Source organism: Capra hircus, chromosome 12 (assembly GCF_001704415.2).
Source record: "Capra hircus breed San Clemente chromosome 12, ASM170441v1, whole genome shotgun sequence".
NCBI lineage: Eukaryota > Metazoa > Chordata > Mammalia > Artiodactyla > Bovidae > Capra > Capra hircus.
The window spans coordinates 74,664,611-74,691,364 of record NC_030819.1 but is presented as its reverse complement, the minus strand read 5'-3'; the positions used below and the strand labels follow the sequence as shown (position 1 = coordinate 74,691,364).

Genomic DNA, 26,754 nt, shown 5'->3' with positions numbered 1-26,754 from the left:
TAGCTGTGACAGAATCTGTATGGCCACCATGCCTAAAATATTTACTCGTGTGTGTGTGTGTGTGTGTGTGTGTGTGTGTGCTCAGTTGCTCAGTCATGTTCGATTCTTTGCAAGCTTATGGACTGTAGCCAGTCAGGCTCCTCTGTCCTTGGAATTTTCCAGGCAAGAATACTGGAGTGCGTTGCCATTTCCTGCTGTAGGGGGTCTTCCTGGAGCAGGGATCAAACCCGGGTCTCTAATGTCTTCTGCACTGGTAGGTGGGTTCTTTCCCACTGAGCCACCACTATCCAGCCCCTTACAGGAAAAGTTTGCTAGTCCGGTCTTAACTGTGCAGAAGCAAAAACACTGATCCTGAAACCAAAAGTCCAGTGGTGGCCCCTTGTCCTTTCTATTGATTTTATAAGCAGCTAATTCCCCAGTCAAACCTAGCGGGACTGCTACTGCAACTAGTGATTGATATTTCTTTGCCTTTTTATCTTGAAAACAAACATAATGGAGTAACTGTCCGACCTGACTTTCCTGAAATACAGATTAGCTCTTAGGAACTCTACCAATCACTAGCCATTACCTATATCATGACCCTCAGAGGCCAGACTCGCTTGAGAATCACAGAAGAGGCTAAATCTATTCTGAAATAACATCAGAATAAGTCATCTCTAAGATTGAATAGATTTTCCTCTGGGGAAGACACTGAAAAACAGATAACATTCAATATTCTAATGAAGAAATAATGATATCAACCTTAATATCTATATGATGAGTTTCTGCTGGACACAGCAGTTTTTGCATTCCATTTCTTGACTGACCAATTGTCCAGTAGCCCATGAAGGTCTGCTCCGGCAGAGGCAACCTGTCAAAGATTAATTTGAAGAGTAAACATTTCTCCTTGTTTCCAAGTCACAGGAAAAAATAAGAACCATGCATTGAAAGTGTTTAGTCGCTCAGTCATGTCCAACTCTTTATGAGCCTATGGACTGTAGCCTGCCAGACTCCTCTGTCCATGGAATTCTCCAAGCCAGAATACTGGAGTGGGTTGCCATGTATTACTGATCACATAAATAAATCTGAAGAATACTTTACTTCAAAGTGAGTTCTACTTCATTTTATTAAAAGATAGTCTTTAATAGGATGTTTAAAATATACCTGAAAAAGAAAAGAATTCACATTTCAGAAACTCAGAAGGTAACGTCCTACTCTGTTTTTACCATAATGACAAATATAATTAATGTTTAAGTATTTTTTCCCTGAATTGGTAAATACTTAGTAATTTAACATCTAAATTCTTTTTGGAGTAATAGAAAGGACTTAGGGGAAAAATGGAGCAATTCATCAGTTTTTTTTTCATTCTATTCTCTTAAATTTGAAATCAAATAATAAGTAGTACAGAATACTACAGGGATTTCCAGGTGGCTCAGTGGTAAAGAATCTGCCTGTCAATGCGGGAGATGTGAGTTTGATCCCTGGGTCAGGAAGATTCCCTGGAGAAGGAAACGGCAAACCACTACAGCACTCTTGCCTGGGAAATCCCATGGACAGAGGAACCTGGTGGGCCCCAGACCATGGCATCACAAAGAGTCAGACACGACTCAGGGACTAAACACCACCACCAGAATTCTACAGGTCACATGTTTGTAAGTTGTACAGGGCAATTTTCATAGGACCTACTTTAGCACTTTAATCTTTTTTTTTACTTAGAACTGACATAAAATACCTACAGAAACATTCACACAAACGTGCCACTTACTCCTGAGCACACCTAAGTGTCCAGCACTCAAGCATCACCAACACTCAGAAACTCCCTTGGGCTATTTCAGTCATTACCCCTACCATGGGAGCTATTATGCTGACTTCTAATGGAATTATTCTATGTTTAGAGTCCATTTTATCTAAAGGTACTTTTAAATAAAATAACTTGCAAAAACAAATATGGCAACACTAAAGGACAAAACCACAGATAAATTTTTTTAGAATAAAGCCTTTCCTTTTTAATCATACTAATTTTTTTGGAATCTTTACAAAAGAAACCATTAATTTGTCATTTAATTCATTATGAATTTCTTATTCCATGGTAAGTGAAGACCAAAAATGATTCAGGGTTAAAAGTTCTTCAAAAGTAATGCATACTATGACTAAAAATTGAAATGAATGCTTGAAATAAGCTTCATGATCATTAAAAGAGTACATACTGATATTTAGAAAATCACTTTATTTTGAGTAAAAGAGTTAAGTCTGACAAAATATCTCCATGTGCTTAATAAGACCATGGAAGGCTTAGATTTTTTTTTTGCATAGAATAGTGAAACCAAGTATTCTGGTGGAATATGACTTTTGTCCTTTGAAATGCTAATGTTCAACACCACAGGAAGGAAATCTAAAAGAAATTTACATTGAAATCAATCATAACATAAATCATCCAAAAGGGCATATATGCTTTGTATCCATCATATCATTTGTATCATTTGTATCTTTGTATATTTGATCTTTGTATCATTTAAAATACATTTTAAGTACGTGGACAATTATCCTGATTGGTCATCACTTATTTCCCTTTTTTGTTTTTACCACTAATGAGGTGGAAGAGGCACTGGGTTAGGGGATTTACTATAACTGTTCTCTCTTGAGGCAATAAAACACCTTCCCATGTCAAAAGGAAAGACCTTGTATACTAGAATCTCTCTCTGCTTGTTTAGGGAACGAACAGTATTCACTGCCCTCAGCAGCTCACCAAAGGGGAATCAGATCTCTAAAAACAGCAGAAAGCAAAGGAAGGAGATACAGCTAATTTCTTTCCAGTGTAGATTTAGTGCCTTCGAGTGCTAGTTCTTTTACTAACTAGCTCTGCAGACTTGTGGAAGAAAAGTTAGATAACTTCTCTGAGTGTTAATTTTTTTCCTTTGTGAAATGAAGGCAATAATCTGTAAGATTCTGGTTTCTTCTAAGGACTCGGGGAGTCTCTGATGCCCATTTTAGAGAGTGAAGTATCAGTGGTAGATCTTGCCTAACCTTTGGTTCTGGAGTGAATATAAATAGTCATAATAAAATTATCTACACCTATCAACAGAAGGGGCTTCCCTGGTGGCTTAGCTGGTAAAGAACCCACCTACCAATGCAGGAGACACAGCAGACACAGGTTTGTTTGATCCCTGGGTTGGGAAGATCCCCTGGAGAAGGAAATGGCAACCCATTCCAGTATTCTTGCCGGGAAAATTCCATGGACAGAGGAGCCTGGTGGGCTACAGTCCATGGGGTCGCAAAGATGTGCCAGGCCACATCAGTAGAATAGGTGCCTGGTAGACAAAATTGCTTTTTGAAAGCTGATAAAAAGGAGCTCTATGTCCACCCCAAATTGTCTCTTTGAAGACAACAGAAACAGTTACACATCTGGAAATCTAATCAGAGGTGGAGCGTTGCTTAATAAAAATTATGCTCGGTTGATAGGTTGAAATAAAGCCTAAAAAACTGGTCTGATATATCCTTTAATAATCTCACAAAATATCATACAGATGCTAAAAACAAAATAAAACCAAAACCTTCATTCATTTGGGAAAAAAATAACTTTACTAGACTTCCAATTTTTACTGACAACCCCCAGGGAATATTCATGAAAGCTGCTTTGAACTTGCCAACTCACTCTAAGTAACGGTCATGGAAATTATAGACTGCCTGCTTCCATTTAAAAATAGCACTAGCTGTTTGGTTGGCAGAGTATGGGAAGGACCTTCAGGTACCCCATACAGAATCTGTTTTGAAATCAAGTAACAAGATGCTATTAGTGTTAACAATTGCAACTGAAAGTCACATATGCAGGGTGTTCTGAAGCTACCTAATCAAACTGATTCTATCTGCCTCTTAGTAATACCGGGAGGTGTTTCTAGACTTCCTGTGGGCTCTAGGGTGGCCAAATGAGGTAAACCAAAGCCCCTCATTTATTTTCCACTACTAAATTTTCCCAATACATTGTGGAAAAATTTGACGGTTATTAACTCTCTCCCCTTCAATAAGTTACTGCATGCATGCTAAGTCGCTTCAGTTGTGTCTGACTCTTTGCAACCCCATGGACTATACTCCGCCAGACTCCTCTGTCCATGGGATTCTCCAGGCAAGAACACTAGAGTGGGTAGCCATTCTCTTCTTCAGGGGATCTTCCCGAGGGATGGAACCTGGTTCTCCCGCATTGTGGGCAGATTCTTTACCATCTGAGCCACCAGGAAAGTCCAATTAGGGGCAAGGGGAATTATAATTGAATGCATGAACAAGCTTTGGAATTTGAAATGTATTCAACATTAATTTAAGGGTAACTCTAAACTAATAATCAGTTAGCAAACGGCCCTATACCATTACTGAAATCTGTCATCCATCTCCAACCAGACTTAAGTTGTTATATCTGATTTGATTGAAACAACTATGGTATTTTCCATAGTTTTAAGATCCTGTTACTTCTATTGTTTAACTTTGTTAAAGTCCTTCCTGGAATGATATCTGGGTTTGATTTTAAGGGAGAAGACAATGAACTTAAGACTTATAAATAGTACCACTTTTTATCTTCAGTGTCATTCATGAATTTATGTTTTTTAAAACACTGAAGTACTTCAATTCATATGTTGTGATGTTTCTTAATCCCTTGTGGAAGTATTAATAAAGATCTGGAAGTAAAAGTTTTAACTAAAAAAGAAATGGTGACTTTCAAAATTATGACTCAGGTCAAATTGCAGCACTTAGGCTAATTACAGAAAGGAAAAAATTTAAGCATGCATACATTTCATAACATGATACATATGGACACCAAAGTCGAGTTAGAGGGTCTGAATGACATACAAAGGATTTGTCCAAGATTGTTTCCATAAAGAGGTGAGCTGGGGTTTTAACGAGTATGTTCTGGCAAATTTCTGCTTTCTCTGAACATTTGCCAAAACTATTTCTGGAGTATGAAAGAAACACATGAAAAAGATTTGGATCTTTCTAGGGGCATTATGCAATTGGAAGTTGTTGACATACCTATTATCAACAATTCCTAAAACATTTCCTTACCACAAGCACTACTAATTTTCATGGGAATAATGGAACCCTTCAGGGTAGTTCCACCAACTCTCAAAAATTCACCAACTATTACCATCTTTGAGAAGAGAAAGAACAACTCCAATTTTAGAGGGCCTCGCTTGTTCCTAATGTTTTAAATCTAACCTTTGGCAAAAAGTAAGTAGGACTATCCAATTGAGTTTACTGGAACCTTTAACAGAATAAACCCTGACAATTATTTCCACCTTTGGTTCTGACCCTTCCTCTCACTCTTCACTTGGGTGAAGTGAAGTGAAAGTCGCTCAGTCGTGTCCGACTCTCTGAGACCCCATGAACTATATAGTCCATGGAATTCTCCAGGCCAGAATGCTGGAGCATATGCCTTAGTTACTGTGAATTGCTACTTGCTGTTCTTCCATATACTCTGCATCTTCATGCTTCCAGGAGGGTTTTACTTCAGCCCAGAACTCCTTTCTGCTATTGCCTCTTTGATGAAATCTTTTTCACTCTTAAAGCCCAGTTCAAATGTCACTCCCTCTTACATCCTTCTCCCACATTTCTTTCTGGGCAAAATGAATCTCTTTCCCAGGGTTCCATGGAAATTTGTACATGTGGAACTCTTAGAAACTCTTAGGATAGAGTTCTATAGTATCTGCAGTTTTCAAATTTAAGGCCTGATAGAGAGCATGGTCAGAAGTGAATCCATGAAGTCCCTTGCAAATATTTATCCTTTCTAAAATAAAAAGTCAACACTCTACATAATGAAAATAGAAACGCCACCTTAAACACTTTCAACTATTAATAATGGGTACTACTGCCCCCAGTGAGCCTCCCTTGTTTGCAAGAAACTTCTGAATTTCCCTCTCCTCAGTCTTGCATGTTGCTGGGAAATAAATTTTGCTTTGCTGCAAATGATGTGTACACGAATATTACATGTGTTTTTCCTCTCACTGTCTGGCTCTGCATTTAGACATTATGGTTTTCAGTTTACAACTTAGATTTGTGCACCTCTGCCACCAAGATCCTACTGTGGTCACAGAAATGAAAAGTCATCTGGATGCATGAGATGAAAACAAGACCTGGAGAAACTTGCCTTTCTTGGCTAACACTTCTCAGATAGCTCCCTCATATCCAGGTTGACACTGTGTAGAGTCAGCGCTGCTGCCCAGAGTCACTCCATGCTAAAGAGATGTAGTCACCAAGCTCCACACATCTCTTTCTCCCTCTTCACAGGAGTTGTGAGACTACAGGTCTGGGGCTTGGGTTTCCTTTCCCTCAACTCTCTTCAAATTTCACTGCAAAAACTTCTTTTTTTCCTGCCATCTGCTTTACCAACCACATCTTAGTATTTTTAAATCTTAAACTCTTTCCTTTTCTAGTTATTCACATCAACAATGACTGGGGCTGAAACTCTCCCAGTTGGAAATTTTCCCAGAAAACAAACAAAAAACCCCCAAACTACTATTATTTCCTACAAGAAGGACTCACAGGACGAGAAACCCTACTGTGAATGCAGCACTTTGAATATAACATTGCATAATAAGGTTGAGAGTTTACATGTTTCCTCAAGATTGCTAATTCATTGAAAGTAAGGCGTACATCCTACTCGCTTGAATCTCTGCCACTTAGAATTCATCAATTCTGCTATGGAAACCTCTCATCCCATGCCCCTCTTTTTTATCCCCACTGCCACAGTGTAAGCTCTCACGGTTCATCACTGGAATCACTGCAGTTGTTTCCCAATAGGCAGGTCTTCCGGCTTTCAGTTTTCCTATCTTTAGAAAACTTAGAGGGGTCTTTCTAATTTATGAATCAGACCAGGTTACTCTCTGGCTTCAAATTCTTCTATGGTTCCCTCAACTCTCTTCTTTCAGTCTCACCATGCAGCATGCCCTGTAAAACTGTGTCTGCTTGAAGCTCTTTCCTCTCCTTTATTTGCCAGGAGAACACCTATTCGTCCTGTAAAGATTTAGCCTGGTGACTGTCCTTGAATCTCCCCCTAGGGCAGAAGGCAGCAACCCTACCTCTTTGCTCGCTCTTGTCAGAACACAAGACACTCTTTACCCGAGTGCTTCCCCGATGATTATGGTCTCCTTGAAGGCAGATTCTGAGCCTTCTTCTCCTTTAGATTTTTGACTCCTCATTTAGTGTTTACCAAGTAAATGTTCAATGAGTATGTTTGTTTAGTCACTCAGTCCTGTCTGACTCTCTGGGGCCCATGGACTGTAGCCTGCCAGGGTCCTCCATCCATGGAATTTTCCAGGCAAGAATACTGGAGCAGGTTTACCATTTCCTATTCCAGGGGATCTTCCTGACCCAGGGATTGAACCGAAGTCTCTTGTGTCTCCTGTACTGGCAGTCCACGGGGTTGCAAAGAATTGGACACAACTAAGCGACCAACACAGCATATTCAAAAGCAGAGACATTACTTTGCTGACTAAGGTCCATCTAGTCAAGGCTATGGTTTTTCCAGTGGTCATGTATGGATGTGAGAGTTGGACTGTGAAGAAAGCTGAGCACCAAAGAATTGATGCTTTTGAACTGTGGTGTTGGAGAAGACTCTTGAGAGTCCCTTGGACTGCAAGGAGATCCAACCAGTCCATTCTGAAGGAGATCAGCCCTGGGATTTCTTTGGAAGGACTGATGCTGAAGCTGAAACTCCAATACTTTGGCCACCTCATGCGAAGAGTTGACTCATTGGAAAAGACTCTGATGCTGGGAGGGATTGGCGGCAGGAGGAGAAGGGGACGACAGAGGATGAGATGGCTGGATGGCATCACCGACTCGATGGACGTGAGCCTGAGTGAACTCTAGGAGCTGGTGATGGACAGGGAGGCCTGGCGTGCTGCGATTCATGGGGTTGCAGAGTCAGACATGACTGAGCGACTGAACTGAACTGAACTGCACTGAAGCGAGCAACATTTTCACTTTTCAAATGTGCAATCGTGTTTGCTAGATGAACGAACGTGTGCATGTTGCATGCTAAGTTGCTTCAGTCGGGTCTGGCTTTTTGCCTCTCTATGGACTGCAGTCCACCAGTCTCCTCTGTCCCAAGGATTCCTCAGGCAAGAATACTGGAGTGGGTAGCCAGGTCCTCCTCCAGGGGCTCTTCCTGATGACATCTCCTTCGGCTCCTCCACTGCAAGTGGATTTGTTACTGCTGAGCCACCAGGGAAGCCCAAAGGAATGAATGCTCAGTTACAATGCAAGTGCCAACAGCATCACCTACTTGTTTCTCATCTTGATGGCAAGTTGCAAACCACCACAGCAGATCACCCTCACTGAATCTTGACTACCTAACTCTCAACAAAGGATGACAGTATGTTTGAAAGAGTTACCAACTGGTTGGGATTCGGGATTTCTACCCAGCCAGGTGACAGAGATCATTTACAAATGCCTAAAGGATCAAGGATAATTCTGTGAGACTGCTGAACACGAGTATTGAAGAAGATTCATAGACCTTGACAATTTCTATGTAGATTGGTTACATTTTAAAATTTTTCTGTGCAACCCCATAAAGGAAGTGAAAGCAAGTTTTAATAAAATGACTGTGAAGCTACTTCAAAATATACCAAGAGAATAAGGGCAAGGACTGTGAAACTATAAAACCCAATACCACCCTTCTGCTTATAATAGCTCTGAGATGTCACTGTTTATTCAGTTGCTAGTCATGTTCAATCTTTGTGACCTCTGCAGCAACTGCAGTGCTCCAGGCTTCCCTGTCCTTTTCTGTCTCCCGGAGTCTGCTCAAACTCTTGTCCACTGAGTCAGTGATGGCATCACCGTCTCATCTCAGATGTCGTTATGTAAATCGTATTGTTTTTGAAAACTAAAGAGCTCTTTTACAAAGTGAAAGTAAATCATCACAAAGAACAGAATTGTATACCTTAGAACTTCGTGATCAATACAATGAACTCACTTGTAAAAACTAACTCTTTAATAGGACAATTACAGCATATAATAATTTGGAAAATGGAAGGGGAAGCACAAAACATCGAGAGTCTTTTAATTTAATGGGATAAATAGTAAACTGATAATCACTCTTACAGTCAAAAATAAACCTAATGAAATTACTCTAAAGAGAACCCTGGTTGGGGATGTTCTTTTTGATGTCTCCCGGTATTTGGGGCTTCCCTGGTGGCTCAGACAGTAAAGAATCTGCCTGCAATGCAGGAGACCCGGGTTTGATCCTTGGGTCAGGAAGATCCCCTGGAGAAGGGAATGGCAACCCACTCTAGTATTCTTGCCTGGAGAATTCCATGGACAGGGGTGGGTCTGGTGGGCTATAGTCCATGGGGTTGCAAAGAGTCAGACAGGACTGAGCAACTAACACTTCCAGTACTTGGAAGACCCCACAGTTAGTCTTGGTCAGAGAAGAAGCAGCCTCATTGATATTTCAGTTACACAGGATAAGTCTTTATGTGGAAGAAGATAGATACAGGTGTTAGGTAGTTAGAATCGGAAACAGGAGTCCAGAATGGCGGTGGCTAAAAGACAAGGAAGAGAAAACCCCATGAAAATAGAACAAAGGAAGGTCCGAGGACCGGAGTGAGGACCTCAGGTAGAACAAACACCACTCCTGGCTAGTCCAATTTACATAAGGCAGGCCCAGGGGAGAAAAAACATATAAAAAGAGGAGCCAAAGGGCTGGGGGCCTCTCTCTCTCCCACGCGCTGGGGCGCTCTTCTCTTTGTGTCCTTGGGTCAACATTCCCTCACACCTCGAAGATGGATTTTCCTGCTATTTTCCAAATAAAATAGAGCTGTAACACTGATTTGTCTAAGAGCTATAACACAGTCCGTTCAAGACCTGAGAGCTGTAACACAGTCTGTCCAAGACCTGAGAGCTGTAACACGCCGAGGGCTTTAATGTCCGTCACTCTAAATCTTTGTTGTGATGAGACAGAACCAAGGAGCGTACACCCGCCTGACACAAGTTTATGTCTTCATCGAGACAGATATCCTTTTAAGAGACATTCAATGTAGATGAAGCTGTTCTGTCTGAAATATGTACACCAGGCACTGCTCTAAAGAGAAAGATCAATACGAAACATGATCCTGTAACACACACTGCAGTGAGATGTCAACATCTCCTACAATAAACAGGAAAACAGCCTCAGCTGCCTTCATTGGGAGTTCTGTGAAAACATGCGGTGAGACTGGCTGATAAAGTAGTGAATGGTTGCTGACATAAGGGAAAAGAGTGACTACTTGCTCAGCTTTCCAATTCAACCAGGGGCAGTGAGCCACAGAATCTATGAGCTTGAGGGACATTAAAGGTTATTTAATCCAGTATTTCAAGTTTGGATCCCTTGAATACCTCCCCAACCGGGTTTGTCCAGATCTGTCTGAGGCCGGTCTACAGAAAGTACACCCTACCTTTCCCCTGGGTAATCCACTCCACCTCTGAACACAGGAGCTGTTGGCCTGGAGATGGAAGCCAACTCTCTTTAATTTGTAATGACTTAGACGCGACACACATATACAGAGTGACTGATAATTATCTGGCTAAAGCTAACTAGATTATTAAGTGTGATTTTGAGGATGGTAGTGTTAAGTAAAGGATTCTACATAGAATAAACTTAAGTGGCTTTAGTCGTGTCTGATTCTTTGCAGTCCCATGAACTGTAACCCTCCAGCCCGTCTGTCCATGGAGATTCTCCAGGAAAGAATACTGGAGTGGGCTGCCATGCTCTCCTCCAGGGGATCTTCCCGATCCCCGGATTAAACCTGCATCTCCTGTGGCTCTGCACTGGCAGGCAGATTCTTTTACTGCTGAGCCACTGGGGAAGCCCCTACCAGTGCATAAACCTACTTATATTATGTTGAACTGCTACAGCAATGCCTGGTTAACTTGATTTCTCATCTGTCATTGGTAAGGATGTCAATGTTACATCCTCAGGGCAGGTACTGCAGGGCAGTGTAAGCTTTGCTGTACTGGAGGCCATGGTCCCAAGAAACAGCAATTTCAGAATAAATCTTTAACATTTTTATTTTATTTAAATAAGAAAACAAATGGGAAAATTCCAGGGCCCAGAGAGTCTGGGGACGTTTAAAAAATAAACTATAGGAAATAATACACTCTGTTAGGACAGAGAGTAAGGCTTTCCTTTTCCTTTCCAGAGCCTCTCTCAAAGGCAACTACTATCAACAGCTACTACAGTGTTTTTAAATTATTTAAAATGTGAACCTATTAAATAAATTTAATTAAAAGTATTGGCTACTATCATCTTAGACTGAGTTAATTCAAATTACCTTATTTCACTTGAAAAAGTGAAGTTCAAAAGTTTTTAATAAAGCATTTGAAAGCAGAGAGAGAATAGAAACATCAACAAGACATCAGAGGAGTAATTTCAAGATTCCAATAGGGCTTCTTTACCAGCTATGGGACACTTTAAAAGTGCAGTCACACATAGCAGTCATTTTTAGATGTGCAGTCTGGCTAGCAACAGCATTTCTATGAGTCTGTAAAGGATAATGACATTTAAACATATGCATAAAGATACAAAGTGTTGGTATTAATGTGTTTATTCCTTACTTTTGTTGAAATGCCAGAGAAATGCCTAGCTTAAAGCAACTTATATGCTTTAAGAATCTGTTCATTATGTTTAGAATAAATACTTTAAGTCTAAAAACTCAAGGATCAAGAGGGAAGGAGAAAAAAAGTGGGATTGTGAGATGAGTATATATATGCTAGAATCTAATCTATTGTAGATATATTTCTTTTCAACAAAGAAGATTGGGAATCAAGTGTTTTAAAAAGGATCTCCTTTCAGGGTCATGTCTTTTATTAAGAAAAACTCAGAAAAAAAAAACTGTAAAGAAATATTTCTCAGTTGAAATAACGCATAGAACCCTAGGATAAGATCTAGAAGGATTAAATAATAATTGTTTCTAGATGGTGGAATTATTAGTGTTTTAATTTTCTTTTTGCTAATTTATTTTAAAAATAAATGGGACATCATTCTTCATTTAGTACGTATACATCATAGAGAAATGCTACATATAAAAGCTTATAAATTTCTTCAAAATTTTTTTTCTATTTGCTGATAAAATTAATGACTGATGGACTACAGACACTTTGCCAGTAACAAATAAGCAACAAATATTTTTTGGGGAAAAAAAAAGAAACTGGCTTCATAAAGCAAGCAGCATTATAAAAAGAAATCAATAGGGTTGAGGGCAAAGAGTGTGGATCAAGAAGAATCAGCATTTAAGTATTTTTTAGATAGGTGTGTCTCCTAGGGAAGACAGGAAGAGATAAACACACGAAGTTAAATTCAGAGGGTGGAGATAATGTCTTTGTATACTTGATTTATGTAAAAATGACTACAATGTTTGAGAAGACTTAGTAAATTCCTTTTGTGTTCCAGATCAGGAAGAATGATGGCTAGTCTGCTTCTTCTGTATGGTAGTCAAAGGTAAGTTTTCTAGAGTTTTTATTTTTCTGAATGAATTACCTTATGTTTTACTTCATGATCTTTCATTATTAAGAGAAAAAAAGAAAGAGGAAAGCTTAACTGGGGATGAAGAGGTCTTTAAAATGATTTTTGTTGCGCCAAAAGTCTGTATCAACTTGCTTTTCAACACTGTGAAATATGGCTAAATCCCCCAAATCTATCACAACTCTCTGAAGCATATGTATATTACAAGTATGACATCATGGTCAATGATTTCCAAGTTGATTATCTAAAGTTCTAAGGTGCTTTTAAACCAAAACTATTGGTGATTTTCAGTATGCAAAGAATAATTCTGATTTAGAAACTGCCTACACGTGCAAATGGATCTGCTTATATTCATCTTTAAAACTGGAACTAAAACTGTGCATATTACAGTTCTGCTCCTGATCAGATTTCTAACCTTAGGTAGGTGAGGTAACCTCTCTGTTCCTCAAATTCTTTCTCTATAAAATGCAACGATAATATTACCTATATTAAGATGAAATATTGTATAAGTCTCTTGAAAATGAATGTACAGAAAAAAAGGACTCCCTTTAAAACAAATGTTTCCTGAGTAGTTCACAACGTACTCTGAAACAGCTTTAAATTTGGAAGAGCAAGTGTGCTAGCAGCATGTTTATTCTTGAATAATAATAATAATAAATGCTTATCTGAGGGTAAAACAAGCAAGCTTTGCTGTGGCATGTACATCTGTATCTACTATAGCAGATACTCTGTATGCGTTTGGCTGGGTGTTTGAGCCTAATTATACGTATGTATATGTGTCACACACCTGCTTCCCTGGTGGCTCAGACGGTAAAGCGTCTGCCTGCAATGTGGGAGACCCAGGTTCGATTCCTGGGTCAGGAAGATCCCCTGGAGAAGGAAACGGCAATCTACTCCAGCACTCTTGCCTGGAAAATCCCATGGATGGAGGAGCCTGGTAGGCTGCAGTCCATGGGGTCACAAAGAGTCAGACACAACTGAGTGACTTCACTTTCACTATGGGGCTTCCCAGGTGGCTCAAGTGGTAAAGAATCTGCCTGCCAATCCCGGAGACACTGGTCTGATCCCTGGTTTGGGAAGATCCCCTGGAGAAGGAAATGACAACCCACTGCAGTATTCTTGCCTGAGAAATCCCATGGACAGAGGAGCCTGGTGGGGTTGAAAAGAGTCAGACACTGACCGAGTATGCATGCATACATATGCATGTATATGTGTGTGTATGTGTACTTTTTTCCCCAATAATGACATTTGAAACTCAAGAGCTCGGATTACTTTTTAAGAGCTTGGAGTTTAAGCCAAATCCTCCTATTTCTGCCTAAATTTCTCCCAGTGTGCTTATTATGTTCGCCATCTCTCTGACATATCCCTTCCCATGTATTAGAAACTTAAAAGGAAACAACAGAAAACCTTCAAGTACTAGTATAAAGGGTCAAATGCAACACAGGGACCTAGGTAGCCAATTCTGATCCCAATACTGAGATGTGGAATGTGTTTAGATTGGAAAAAAGAGCGGCATTATGGCTTAATCAAGCAAGGTAAAATAATTACCCAGTATGACAGCCTACCAAGTACCAGGCCTAGCACATGTTTAGTAAATAAGACAAATCATATTCATCTCCTAATATCACACTAGGCCTTTTAAAAACGTACAGAATAGTATCACAACATTGTAAAGGAATTATATTCCAATGAAAAAAAGAAAAAAAAACTGTACAGAGACCTATGAATGAGACAGGTACCATCTCACTGCACTCTTTAGGAGAATGAAAATGACAAGGTCTCAGGAATTTCACTGAAGAGCATCACCAAACAGCCACAGTATATTCTGATTTCAGCTGAGGAGGAAGGTAGCTGCGGAAGACTGTTTAAACAGTATAAACAGTGGACCAGCATCACCTCTGCCCCACGGGGAAAGTTTCCCTCTTCTACAACATCTGTCTTACATCTCTTTTTACTTATACACTTATACTCATGGACAGTTATTTTTCCATCCCTATCTTGCGTGTGAATGTAACCATCTTATTCTGGGTTCAATGCAATTTTTTCCCCTATTGAATAAAGACTGAATTAGAGAACAAGAAAATTAACAGGCTGTAGCAATAATTTTTCATTCAGGGCAAAAGGATATTAATAGCAATTAAAACATTTGGTCCTTCTTCCTTAGGGACAGAAATCCAGTGTGAATCTTCTTCACTAACACTGGATCTCCAGAGATGAACAAGAGCAGCCTCAAAGAACTGATTTAGCAAAAGGTCTAGAGAAGTATGGGCTTCCCTGAAGGCTCAGTGGTAAAGAACCTGCCTGCTGATGCAGGAGACACAGGTTTAATCCCTGGTCTGGGAAGATCCTTTCGTGAAGGAAAAGGCAACCCACTCTAATATTCTTGCCTGGAAAACCCCATGGACAGAGGAGCCTGGCAGGCTACAGTCCATGGGGTTGCAAAGAGTTGGACAAGACTTAGCGACTAAACAAGAGCAGCAACCAACATCAATCAATGAAGTATAAAGTTTAGCCAAAGGTCTAGAAAAGTCAAAGCAAATCATAAGACTGCATAGGGACAAGTTTGAATTTTCAGAGGTCTGTGATTACTATTATCGATGTGGTAGTTGAGGAGAGAAATAGAAAGTTTAAGTATTCTTTATAACTTATTTTTGTTTTTGCAGATGAAAGAAAATTAAGATTATATTGAAATGCAAAGGGTGTTAGAATAAGAAGAAACCTTATTAACCTTCTAAAGATGAAAATATACTATGGTCTCACTAGAACAGTCTTATTCCACATCTCTTTTTACAGACTTATTATTAATAGCGCCCTTTCATTCTAAAAAGCATCTTGATTAGGTGATAAGTTATATGGTTATGCTACAGTAAAATGCTCTCATTTTACAAACAGGGTAAAGTCTGTTTCTTCATGTTTAACCCAGACATGCATGCTGAACATGTCATTAACTGCTGAATTCCCAGGATATTGCTTTGTTCACCCTGCCATGCTACCCTCTCAAAGTACAAGACTGGTAATATGATAGAAATAAAAGGTATGGAACCTGTGGATTTCACTAATAAAATAGCATCACTACCTTTGAGCTGCTCAAGTCATTGCAATTTACAGGTGATGAAAACGTGCTCTAAATGTGCAAATTGTAGTCCGCTATTATCTCCACTCCAAAGGAAAATTCACACTTCCCACACATCTGCTATAAGTCTATTTTTAGCTACATGCAGTGGGTGGACAACTAGCTCTTTCCATGCTGGTCTCAGGCATGACCATCTTGTTTCCAGGCTCAATGCACTTTTGCTTCCACTCATAAGTAAGTATTTTAAAAAAGAGTTGGAATTAACTCGTCATGGCAACAATGAGCAAGCCATGGCAAGAATTTTTCAGTACGGAACTGGAAACAGTAATGCGTAAGTTAAATCACTGTATCTGTCTTCCTTAGAAAATTAAATAGCCAATAGTTTTTCTTTTGATTGATCTTACCAACTAATACACATTTTAAATTTTATTTCAAGTGGTACAGAGTAGGAAAAAAGTTATTTTAAAATCACAAGCCTGGTTTCCATGAAGCTAAAACTGTATATAAGTTTGTTAATGGTAAAACAAATTAAAAATCATCTTATTTCCTATTGAAACTCAAGATATAATTTATAAAAAGGATGCAAAAATACATGAGTACTAACAGAAGTTTGCACATTAAATACATTTCTTGAACTCTCTAATGTAGGAGATAAGTTAACCCATTAAATCACCAAACTAGTTTCTAAATGCCCATAAATATTCCTAATCAATCAGTAAAACAGTATTCTACAGAAAAGTGTATATATTAGCAATGACATCAAATCATTCTTATCAAAAAGAAAGTTTACTTATTAATAATATAAACCAATTCACTGATAAATTTCTAACATAATTCCATCTAGCTCTTTTACCACTAAAGGGAAATATTTGTTTCTTTTTAAGAAATCTTTGAAGAAATTGTTAAAGCCTTAACAATTTATTTTTATTAGCATATATTCTAACAAGTTTTATAATAACTTCAAAGAATAAATACTGATGATGTAAGCACTTAGAATAAATATATGTAGCTGGACTAATCATTAATATACAACAGTCTTTTCCTAAGGAAGGCAGAGAGTTCCTCCTATATGAGACTGAAGTTAAATAAAAAGCAATTTTTGTCCCTTGGGAATTTATGATAATGGATTTCCCTACAGACAAAGATAACATTAGATGCATTATCAATAAGTTATGCATATTTAAAACTGTTTTCTCGTGAATTTGCACTGACTTAATTATCCTACTAATAAATACTGTCAATTATCTTTCTGGTCAACAATATCATATTTGTTAAGATTCTTTGTTAAGTATATAGCCTATAATTACAAAATAAAAAGCAGGCAAGTAGCCCACATGAAACAAAACCCACTTATTTTCCCTGCCTCTTTCATCTGTCAGGCTAAAATAAGTAATCCCCGAATTTCAAGTTAATATGATTATTAATTTAGAAAACTATAACAGAAAAATATATGGTGAGAGAAATAAGACCATCTTAACTAAATATATATTATCTCTTCATGTAGTTTGCACGTTTGTACAATGATTCTGTACTAGGTTAGGAAAAAATGAGAATCATAGGAATTCAATAAAAGGACAGAGACTGTTAAAGAAACAAATATTTCCCTTTATTTGATTACATTACATCTACTCATGGGACATTTGGAATAACTGAATTTCTCAATTTACAGACCTATAAATAATGCTATTTAACTGAAATCCAGCCAGCAAATAGCACCATATACTTAAAGAGCTTACTCATGGAAAAGTAATTTCCACACTAGGTCAGTTTAGTCGAGTATAACAGTAGACTCAGAATGATCAGCATTTGAGAATCAGAACAGTTACACTCAAGAGTACTTTATCAAGAGTGATTTGCCTTACTCCTTCGCCAGCTGCACATTGGATGGTTTTGCTCCAATTGGTATTCCGTATTTGTGCAAAGTGTTAATCAAAATCTCCCTCATGTCGTTGTTGTAGGAATCAAAGTCAAACACGTTCCTAACCACACTGGAGAGACCTTCAGTGGGAAATTTCTGTATTAAAAAAAAAATTCCCTTATTACCATGTGATAAAATACAAAGTGCTATAAAGATTTCCCAAACTGACAGAATAATGATCAAATAAACTTCACTAGACCTTTTCTCACTGGCCTTCTCAGATAAACGGATAGGAGGAATGCTTTTCTCTTTTAAGGTTTGCCCTGATGACTTAATATTTTCCTTTTTCAATAAATTTTCAGAATTTGAGGGGAAACAGTTCTTTCTCTCAAATGTTAAACTGATACTCAAATCCTGGGGTATGGTGACTTTCACCACTTTCTGAAATCTGCTTTTAAAATGAGTACTGAGCTTCCCTGGTGGCTCAGTTGTAAAGAATCTGCCTGCAGTGTGGGAGACGTAAGTTTGCTCCTGGATCGGGAAGATCCCCTGGAGGAGGAAATGGCAACCCACTCCAGTATTCTTGCCTGGAGAATCCACATGGACAGAGGAGCCTGGCAGGCTACAGGCCATGGGGTCGCAAAAGAGTCACACACGACTTAGCGACTAAACAACAACTGGACTGACCAAATTAAAACATGCTACTTAAACAGAGCAGAGTGTTGAATATCTATATGGAAAAATTCAGAAAAGTCACAAGTCCAAGAGTAAATGAACAAAAAGGTAAAGGAACATGAAAAGGAAGAAGAAGGTAAAAAGCACAGAGAACAGACACAGGGATGCGCAGAGGGAGAGAAAACGAGGGTTACAGACAGCCGACTTCACACTGCTGGGGTCCTCTGCGTCATTCATTGCCTCTGTCTTGATCCTCTCTAGGCGCTGGGATCCCAGCTGGACTTGCCATGGTTTTACAGGCAGAACAAAGCTTTCTATTTTCCCGTCTAGGTTTTCAAGGGTCAAGAGTCATTAGGTTATGACTCTTTGCTTGGAAATCATCATTTGTTATAAAAGCAGAATCTACACAGGCTTTTTGTCTTCTTTCACCAAGGTGAAAAGTGAAAGTGAAAGTCGCTCAGTCGTGCCCGACCCATTGTGATCCCATGGACTATAAAGTCCATGGAATTCTCCCAGCCAGAACACTGGAGTGGGTAGCCTATCCCTTCTCCAGTGGATCTTCCTGACCCAGGGATCGAACCCAGGTCTCCTGCATGGCAGGTGGATTCTTTACCACCCGAGCCACAAGGGAAGCCCAAGAGTATTGGGGTGGGTAGCCTATCTCTTCTCCAGTGGATCTTCCCGACCCAGGAACTGAACCAGGGTCTCCTGCACTGCAGGCAGATTCTTTACCAACGGAGCTATTAGGGAAGCCCTCCAAGGTGAACTATGCATCATGGATGGCTTTAAGGAATTTCATTCTCTTGCCCACTTACTCTATCCAACAAAACCTTCTCACAGTACTTACAGGTATGTAATCAATACTATTAGTTTCCAGTCAGTTTTTATCTTCAAGTCTTTCATTTTCAAAATAAAAATATTTTCACTCAGAGACCATATATGCTTGTTGTAAAGTCAAATAGCAGTAAAGCTTCCCTTCTGTCTCACTCTCCTGTCTTCCCACACCCCCCAGAAAACCTCCACCAAATTTCCTAGCTCCTTGGTATTAGCCATGGCACGGAACCTTGTCAAAGTCAATCCAGAGGTTAAACAACAAATGTTCATTTGGATTACAGACATTTCATACTATATCACCTTAACCAGTATTAAAGAGAAATGGAAAGACTTGGTATAAATTAGGCAAAAAAAAAAAAAAAAAAAAAAACCTCGAACAAGACTGATGACTTCTTTTAAACTTTTACTTACAGGTAGGTGCCATACCTGCAAATGCTTGACTATGTTGACAACTTCTCTGGTAGAATAAGGGTAGTTAATAATACCCTGGTCAGCTAAATTCCTTAGCTCTCCAAAGGCAGCAACAAGCTTCTGAAGGATGGGCTCGGGCACATTTGGGCCGTACTGCCTGAGCATCCTGAGTTCCGAGTAGGGTTTGGGATTATCTACTGCATGGCAGCTAAAAATATCACCTATGAGAGAAAAAAAAAAAAAAGATTTACACTCAGTATGCAACTAACCCCTTATAAGGACATAGCAAATACGGAATGATCAATGAAAAAGCCATGGGTTGCTCACCAAAGCACTTCTATTTTTAAATGTGTAAAACTGCATAGAAAGCCTGTCCAACAATAGGTATACAGAAAAAAGCAAATGACTAAAGCAAAAGGAAATGAGCCTGAGTGATGTGTGGTTTATTCTACACAGATTTATTTCTGTTAAAAATTATACAATACTTGGATATAATCTCACTGGTAGATATTCGAGTACAAAGAACAGAAAGAGAAGTCCCTGTGAGCTTCTGCCAATTTCACTCCTTCCCCCACAGGGTTAACAGTTCAGTGTATTCATTTTTTCATATTTTTCTTTTTCAGTTTTTTATTTTTTTAATTTTAAAATCTTTAATTCTTACATGCATTTTTTCATATTTTTCATGTCAGTATTTAATATTTATTTATTCTTAACTGATTGATGATTGCTTTATAATATTGGTCCTGCTAGTATTTTTAAATGCATATATATATATATATAAATCATTCAGTCATGTCTGACTCTTAATGACCCCATGGACTGTAGACCGCCAGGATCCTCTGTCCATGTGATTCTCCAGGCAAGAATACTGGAGTGGGTTGCCATGTCCTACTCTATTTTAAATGCATACATACAAACACATATAGTTTAGTCTTTTTCCACTAATTGGAAAATACTCATGTGGTTCTGAGATTGCCTTTTTAACTCTATAACACATGGTAAATATCTTCAGAAAGTACATACATACATGCACGACTTTTTATGTATACTAAAAATTAGTATCATCACTCTCTAAACAATTTATATCTTGTTCACATTGCTAGAATATACTTTATAAGTTGGTTTCAGAAAAGTAAATATGCAGAGATAATATCTAAATAAAAATCAAGGAAAAGGAATTGGAAAAAAATATATTTCACTGATAATTTCGACAACTGAGAATATATTAGAAAAATATAATCTATCCTTGAGAGAGAGAAACTTCTCAGATAAAAGTTCACATAATTCTGATTTATAATCCAAAGGAGAGGGACCAAAGGAAGTTCCAGTAAACAGATTTGCATTATTTAATACGTTCATTTTAGAAAGGAAGGATATTTAGAACCTACTTGGACTCAGAAATGACTCAGATCATTCTTTTATTGTTATCATATATTCATGAAAGCAACTGAATAAAATGCAACCATGATAACTTCAAGCTTGTATCTCATAGGCTAAACTCATTCAAATACAAACATGAAAAACAGCTTTGGCCTTTTTTTGCTGAAAAGCAAATGCAACACTACTATAAAGCTATAATCGACCCCTTATTTGTTCATTCATCGAATAATGATTAAATTCCTTCTATGTGCCAAGTAATACCCTATGTACTTTATAGACCTCAGTGATCAAAAACACACAAACCCCTGTTCTCATGGAGTTCAGATTCTGGCGTACGGAGGATATAAACAATAATTACAAATGTTAGAAACTGCATGTTTCAAGGAAGAAAGAAAAGCGCAGTATAGTGCTTGAGAAATAGTGATGGCTGGGGATGCCAGAGGGCCGGCCTCACCGAGAAGGTGACAACTAGGCAAATGCAGGTGTGTGGTGGAAGAGCATGGCAGGTCCAGCTACTGCAAAGACTCTAGGGCGAGCATGGCTGGCGTGTTCAGAGAAGGGGCAGGGGGCCAGGGAAGCTGGAAGAGGGTAAGCGATGGGAGAGCAGCACAGAGCAGGGCAGAAGCAAGGATAGGGAGGTTACATGTGAGAGTCTCACCTGAGGACATTCTACGCATGTCACGCATATTCGTGTAAATGCATCCCTCTTGCCTTTTATTTTCTATTAACTCACCTGGCAGGCCACTGCACAGACTGTTCTTACTGTTTCGCCTAATACATTTCTAGGACTCTTTTTGTCCTTCGGTGTCAGCACCGGTAAACTCACGCTCCGCCTTTTTTTAAGCAAATGCATGGTACTCTACTGAGTGGATATAATAGAACTTCTTCATTCAGTCCCACTGGGATATACATTTGGGTTGTTTCCTTTCAGTTTTGCAACTATAAACAATGCTATATTGCCTATCCTTGTACTTAAACTATTGCACAGGGAATTTCCTTGGATAAATTCCTTGATGTGGAGTCACCAGATCAAAAATCCTACTAGGAGACTGAGCCTGCTTCACGTTGATTATGGAATGCCCAGTATTCAGAATTAGCTACTTGTCACAGAGAAGAGAAGTTCTTCTTAAAGGTTCCTGATGATTCAGTTTATCCCAGGGCCTCTCCAGTCAAGGTGAATCAGTCTCCCCAGAGCTGGCCTCAAACCCTTCCACAGTTAGGGTGATGTGATGAAAAGCAAACACTAAAAACCCTTTCTGAATTTGTGTTCTACTCTAAGACTATCTATAGTCTTAGATATGAAGCCAAGTTCTAACATTTTTTATCTGAGTGACCCTAGAAAAATAATCTCTCCAAATATCAGACATTCTTCTCCTCTAAAATGGGGATAAAAATACTCTCATAAAATAGTTGCGATGATGACGATAGCATATGGGAGCATTTAGTCGGGAGCACTCAGCGAGAGCCAATATAGCACTGTTACTAAGATGACATTATTATTGTTATTCCTATTGTTTTGGTTATTATTATCATTATTGCTTTTACCTAAGGTACCGAAGAAATCATTGCCTAGGAAAGGAAATCCAGGTCTGTTGGCCAGAACAATCATTCTAAAATCAGGATGAATCACTACAACATTTTCTCTTCCATTGACTAGTGCAGCATCTGAAAAAAATGTTTTCAATTTAGTCTTTATTGATATTCAATAATTCTTAAGATTATCACGTTATAGACTTTAAAATCACAAAAGCCGTCATATAGTTTTACGACTATAGGGTTATAAAACAAATCTAAGAAATCTGGTTGTGATAACTGAGTTGGAGAAAACAAAAACATCTTTTGAGAAAGTTTGCTTAGAATAGAATACTGAATACAGGAACTTGCATTTTTATGTAAATTAAAGACACATCTAAAAAGCAAACTTGTCTAAATGTTGTCTTATGCTGCTTAAACTTGGCTTGAGATCCTATCATTCATTTAAAATACAAATAAGAATCTATAACAATGGATAAGCCAAAGGATACTCAGGATAATCTAAACATCCATCAGTTTTTTTTTTTTTTTTCATCAGATCAGCAACTGCATCCCTTCCCATAAAGCCTGCTATTCTGTAGCTAAGGAGTAAGTCCTGTTTAGATTACCCACCCTGAAAGGATTAACTACATAGGAGAAAGTCGTGAACATCAAGTCAATTCATTAGAGAAAAGTTGATTTATCTCCACTCGAGGGATTCTATCATAGTTCTTAAAATATGTAATTTCAAGTTGACTGGAGCTGTCTTTGTGCAAATGTTTAAGGTACTAAAGCAAGTAAATATTATATACTACTGGCTGATGTACATTCAGATTGAACTACTAGTCCAAACAAAAGCTTAAGGTAGCAAAAACTTTATATCATTATTTTAAGACAGAATACCTGTCATTTGGGTTTATTTAAATCTTAGGCTTTAGGCTGTTCATCTATAAAAGATAGATGGCAAGTTCAGTTCAGTTCAGTCGCTCAGTTGTGTCTCTTTGCGACCCCATGAATCGCAGCACGTCAGGCCTCCCTGTCCGTCACCAATTCCCGGAGTTTACCCAAACATCCACTCCAGTATTCTTGCCTGGAGAATCCCATGGACGGAGAAGCCTAGTAGGTTACAGTCCACAGGGTCACAAAGAGTCCGACACGACTGAGCAACTTCACCTTCACTTTCACGTCCACTGAGTCAGTGATGCCATCCAACCATCTCATCCTCTAGCGTCCCCTTCTCCTCCCTACTTCAATCATTCCAAGCATCAGGGTCTTTTCAAATGAGTCAGTTCTTCGCATCAGGTAGCCAAAGTATTGGAGTTTCAGCTTCAACATCAGTCCTTCCAATGAATATTCAGGACTGATTTCCTTTAGGATGGACTGGTTGGATCTCCTTGCAGCCCAAGGGACTCCAAGAGTCTTCTCCAACACCACAGTTCAAAAGCATCAATTCTTCAGTGCTCAGCTTTCTTCACAGTCCAACCTCTCACATCCATACATGACTACTGGGAAAATCATAGCTTTGACTAGACGGACCTTTGTTGGCAAAGTAATGTCTTTGCTTTTCAATATGCTGTCTAGGTTGGCCATAACTTTTCTTCCAAGGAGCAAGCTCCTTTTAATTTCATGGCTGCAGTCACCATCAGCAGTGATTTTGGAGCCCCCCAAAATAAAGTCTGTCACTGTTTCCACTTTTCTCTATTTGCCATGAAGTGATGGGACCGGATGCCATGAAGTTTGTTTTCTGAATGTTGAGCTTTAAGTCAACTTTTTCACTCTCTTTTACTTTCATCAAGAGGCTCTTTAGTTCTTCTTCGCTTTCTGCCATAAGGGTGGAGTCATCTGCATATCTGAGGTTACTGATATTTCTCCCAGCAATCTTGATTCCAGCTTGTGCTTCTTCCAGCCCAGCCTTTCTCATGATGTATTCTGCATATAAGTTAAATAAGCAGGGTGACAATATATAGCCTTGACGTACTCCTTTCCTGATTTGGAACCAGTCTGTTGTTCCATGTCTAGTTCTAACTGTTGCTTCCTGACCTGCATACAGATTTCTCAAGAGGCAGGTTAGGTGATCTGGTATTCCCATCTCTTTCAGAATTTTCCAGTTTATTGTGATCCACACAGTCAAAGGCTTTGGCATAGTCAATAAACCAGAAATAGATGTTTTTCTGGAACTCTCTTGCTCTTTCCATGATCCAACAGATATTGGCAATTTGATCTCTGGTTCCTCTGCCTTTTCTAAAACCAGCTTGAACATCTGCAAGTTCACGGTTCACATACTGATGAAGCCTGGCTTGGAGAATATTGAGCATTACTTTCCTAGCATGTGAGATGAGTGCAGTGGTGTAGCAGCTTGTCCATTCTTTGGCATTTCCTTTCTTTGGAATTGGAATGAAAACTGACCTTTTCCAGTCCTGTGGCCACTGCTGAGGTTTCCAGATTTGCTGGCATATTGAGTGCAGCACTTTCACAGTATCATCTTTAAGGATTTGAAATAGCTCAACTGGAATTCCATCACCTCTACTAGCTCTGTTTGTAGTGATGCTTCCTAAGGCCCACTTGACTCCACATTCCAGGATGTCTGGCTCTAGGTGAGTGATCATTCCATTATGATTATCTGGGTCATGAAGATCTTTTCTGTATAGTTCTTCTGTGTGTTCTTGCCACCTCTTCTTAATATCTTCTGCTTCTGTTAGGTCCATACCATTTCTGTCCTCTATCGAGCCCATCTTTGCATGAAAAGTTCCTTTGTATCTCTAATTTTCTAAAAGAGATCTCTAGTCTTTCCCATTCTGTTGTTTTCCTCTATTTCTTTACACTGATCACTGAGGAAGGCTTTCTCATCTCTCCTTGCTGTTCTCTGGAACTCTGCATTCAAATGCGTACATCTTTCCTTTTCCCCTTTGTGTTTCACGTCTCTTCTTTTCACAGATGCAAAGTACTTGGAGTTTTATTGAGATGAGTCTGTAAGAAGCTACACTCATACTTCTTTATGATAACAAAAAGTATCCTCTCAATGTGCCATATATTCATGTACTAATACCACCATTAATTTTAACATCTGATCTCCATTTATTTCAGTAGTGTTAAATAACAAGGTATGTGGTCACATGAAAAATTTAATTAGTTAACTAACATAGAAATGGCAATAAAACACGAAAATTTTAAAGTTAAGAAAATGAAAAACATAGGCTTGGAAGTGATGCTTTTTGAAACTATGTTCAAAAGAGCTTCAGCTGCTCTTGCGTTTATAATGTCATCTGCAATCAAATTTGAATTTAAAAATTATGATGATGACTCCTTTGCTTGGAGATTGTCTCTGTTTAACCACAAGTTAGTTCCAGTAGTTCTTTCTTGCTTTCTATTTCACTGTCCTTATAATGCCTCTAAAAAGGGCAGGCAGCATTCAAATCTGATTTTCTAAAAGATAGTTACCAGGCTGTTTAACTCAAATTCTCACTTTTTCCTATACTCACTGTGAAACTGCCGTCTTAGAATGCTTTTATTAGTGTTAAGTTTCCTACGTTTAGATGCAGCAGCCTTGCAATGATAATGTCCAAGAAGAAACCTCTGTGGCGACGGACTTGAACGTTTTTACAGTCTTCTGTACATACTTTTTGAATAACAAAGATTTCCGCCATTAGTCTCAATTTGTTTGGCTACCTTGCTATTGACTATATTTCAGTGGCTAGTTAAAGATCTTCAAGTCTTTTCATGACACAAAAATTAAAAACTAGAAAATGTTCTCACATTGCACTAGACAAATTTTTCCTATGGGTTAAACAGACTTATAAGATCTATCTACATTTTCCCTAACAACCACAAAAATAAAAAGAAGTAGGTACTCCAAAGCAGAGTAACTTCTTTCTGAGGCAAGTGTGTATGGTGTGTGTATGTGTGTGTGTGTGTAATATATATGTGTACACACACACACATATATATATAAAACTGATATTAAATGCCCAGCAATTTGTTTCTAATTATATTGAGCTAATAATAACATTGATTTTAACATTATAAGTAACAAAACATGGTAGAGCTTCAAAAATTCCACATAATAATGAAAGAAAATAAATTGTACACAAATAATTGAGACGTAAGTATAAAAGGGATTATATGTTTGTATTGTCAGAGTAGAAAAAATACGAAGCTGATTTGTCCTAAAGCTACTATTGAAATTTTAAAAGACACTCTGTGGCTATTAGGAAGTGAAACTGACAAAGCTAGATTATCTGCAATTATCAATACAGACAACTTGACTTATACTGAATTTATGCTTGTTATTTGTAGATAAGCAGCCAGCTAAAGTGGGTGATCTGATACAACAGATGTTAAAATTGCACATTGAAAGAAAAGTTGCTTTTTTATACTCACTTGCAACAATGCGTCGTCCATCTGCTAGAATCATTTCTCCATTTTCTACCAGAGTTTTTAAAATACAGGTGACATTTGTTGGAGCCTTGTCTGCCTCATCTACTACCAGAACATGACCCAATTTTACTGCTTTAACCTTTGAAGACAGAACATTTATTGTAAACAAAACAAACA

At 38.5% G+C, this 26,754-nt stretch overlaps 1 protein-coding gene across 1 annotated transcript in view; it reads right to left on the bottom strand.

The window, feature by feature from the left end:
- Positions 1–26,754, bottom strand: part of VWA8 (von Willebrand factor A domain containing 8) — a 376,045-nt gene that overhangs the window by 163,174 nt on the left and 186,117 nt on the right. Inside the window, exons 23-27 of the mRNA XM_018056795.1 lie at positions 26,581–26,716; positions 22,237–22,356; positions 19,327–19,532; positions 17,396–17,547; positions 742–850 (exon numbers count right to left, since the gene is read on the bottom strand). Of these exons, the coding sequence (XP_017912284.1) occupies positions 742–850; positions 17,396–17,547; positions 19,327–19,532; positions 22,237–22,356; positions 26,581–26,716 (723 nt within the window). The remainder of the gene's footprint in view (positions 1–741; positions 851–17,395; positions 17,548–19,326; positions 19,533–22,236; positions 22,357–26,580; positions 26,717–26,754) is intronic.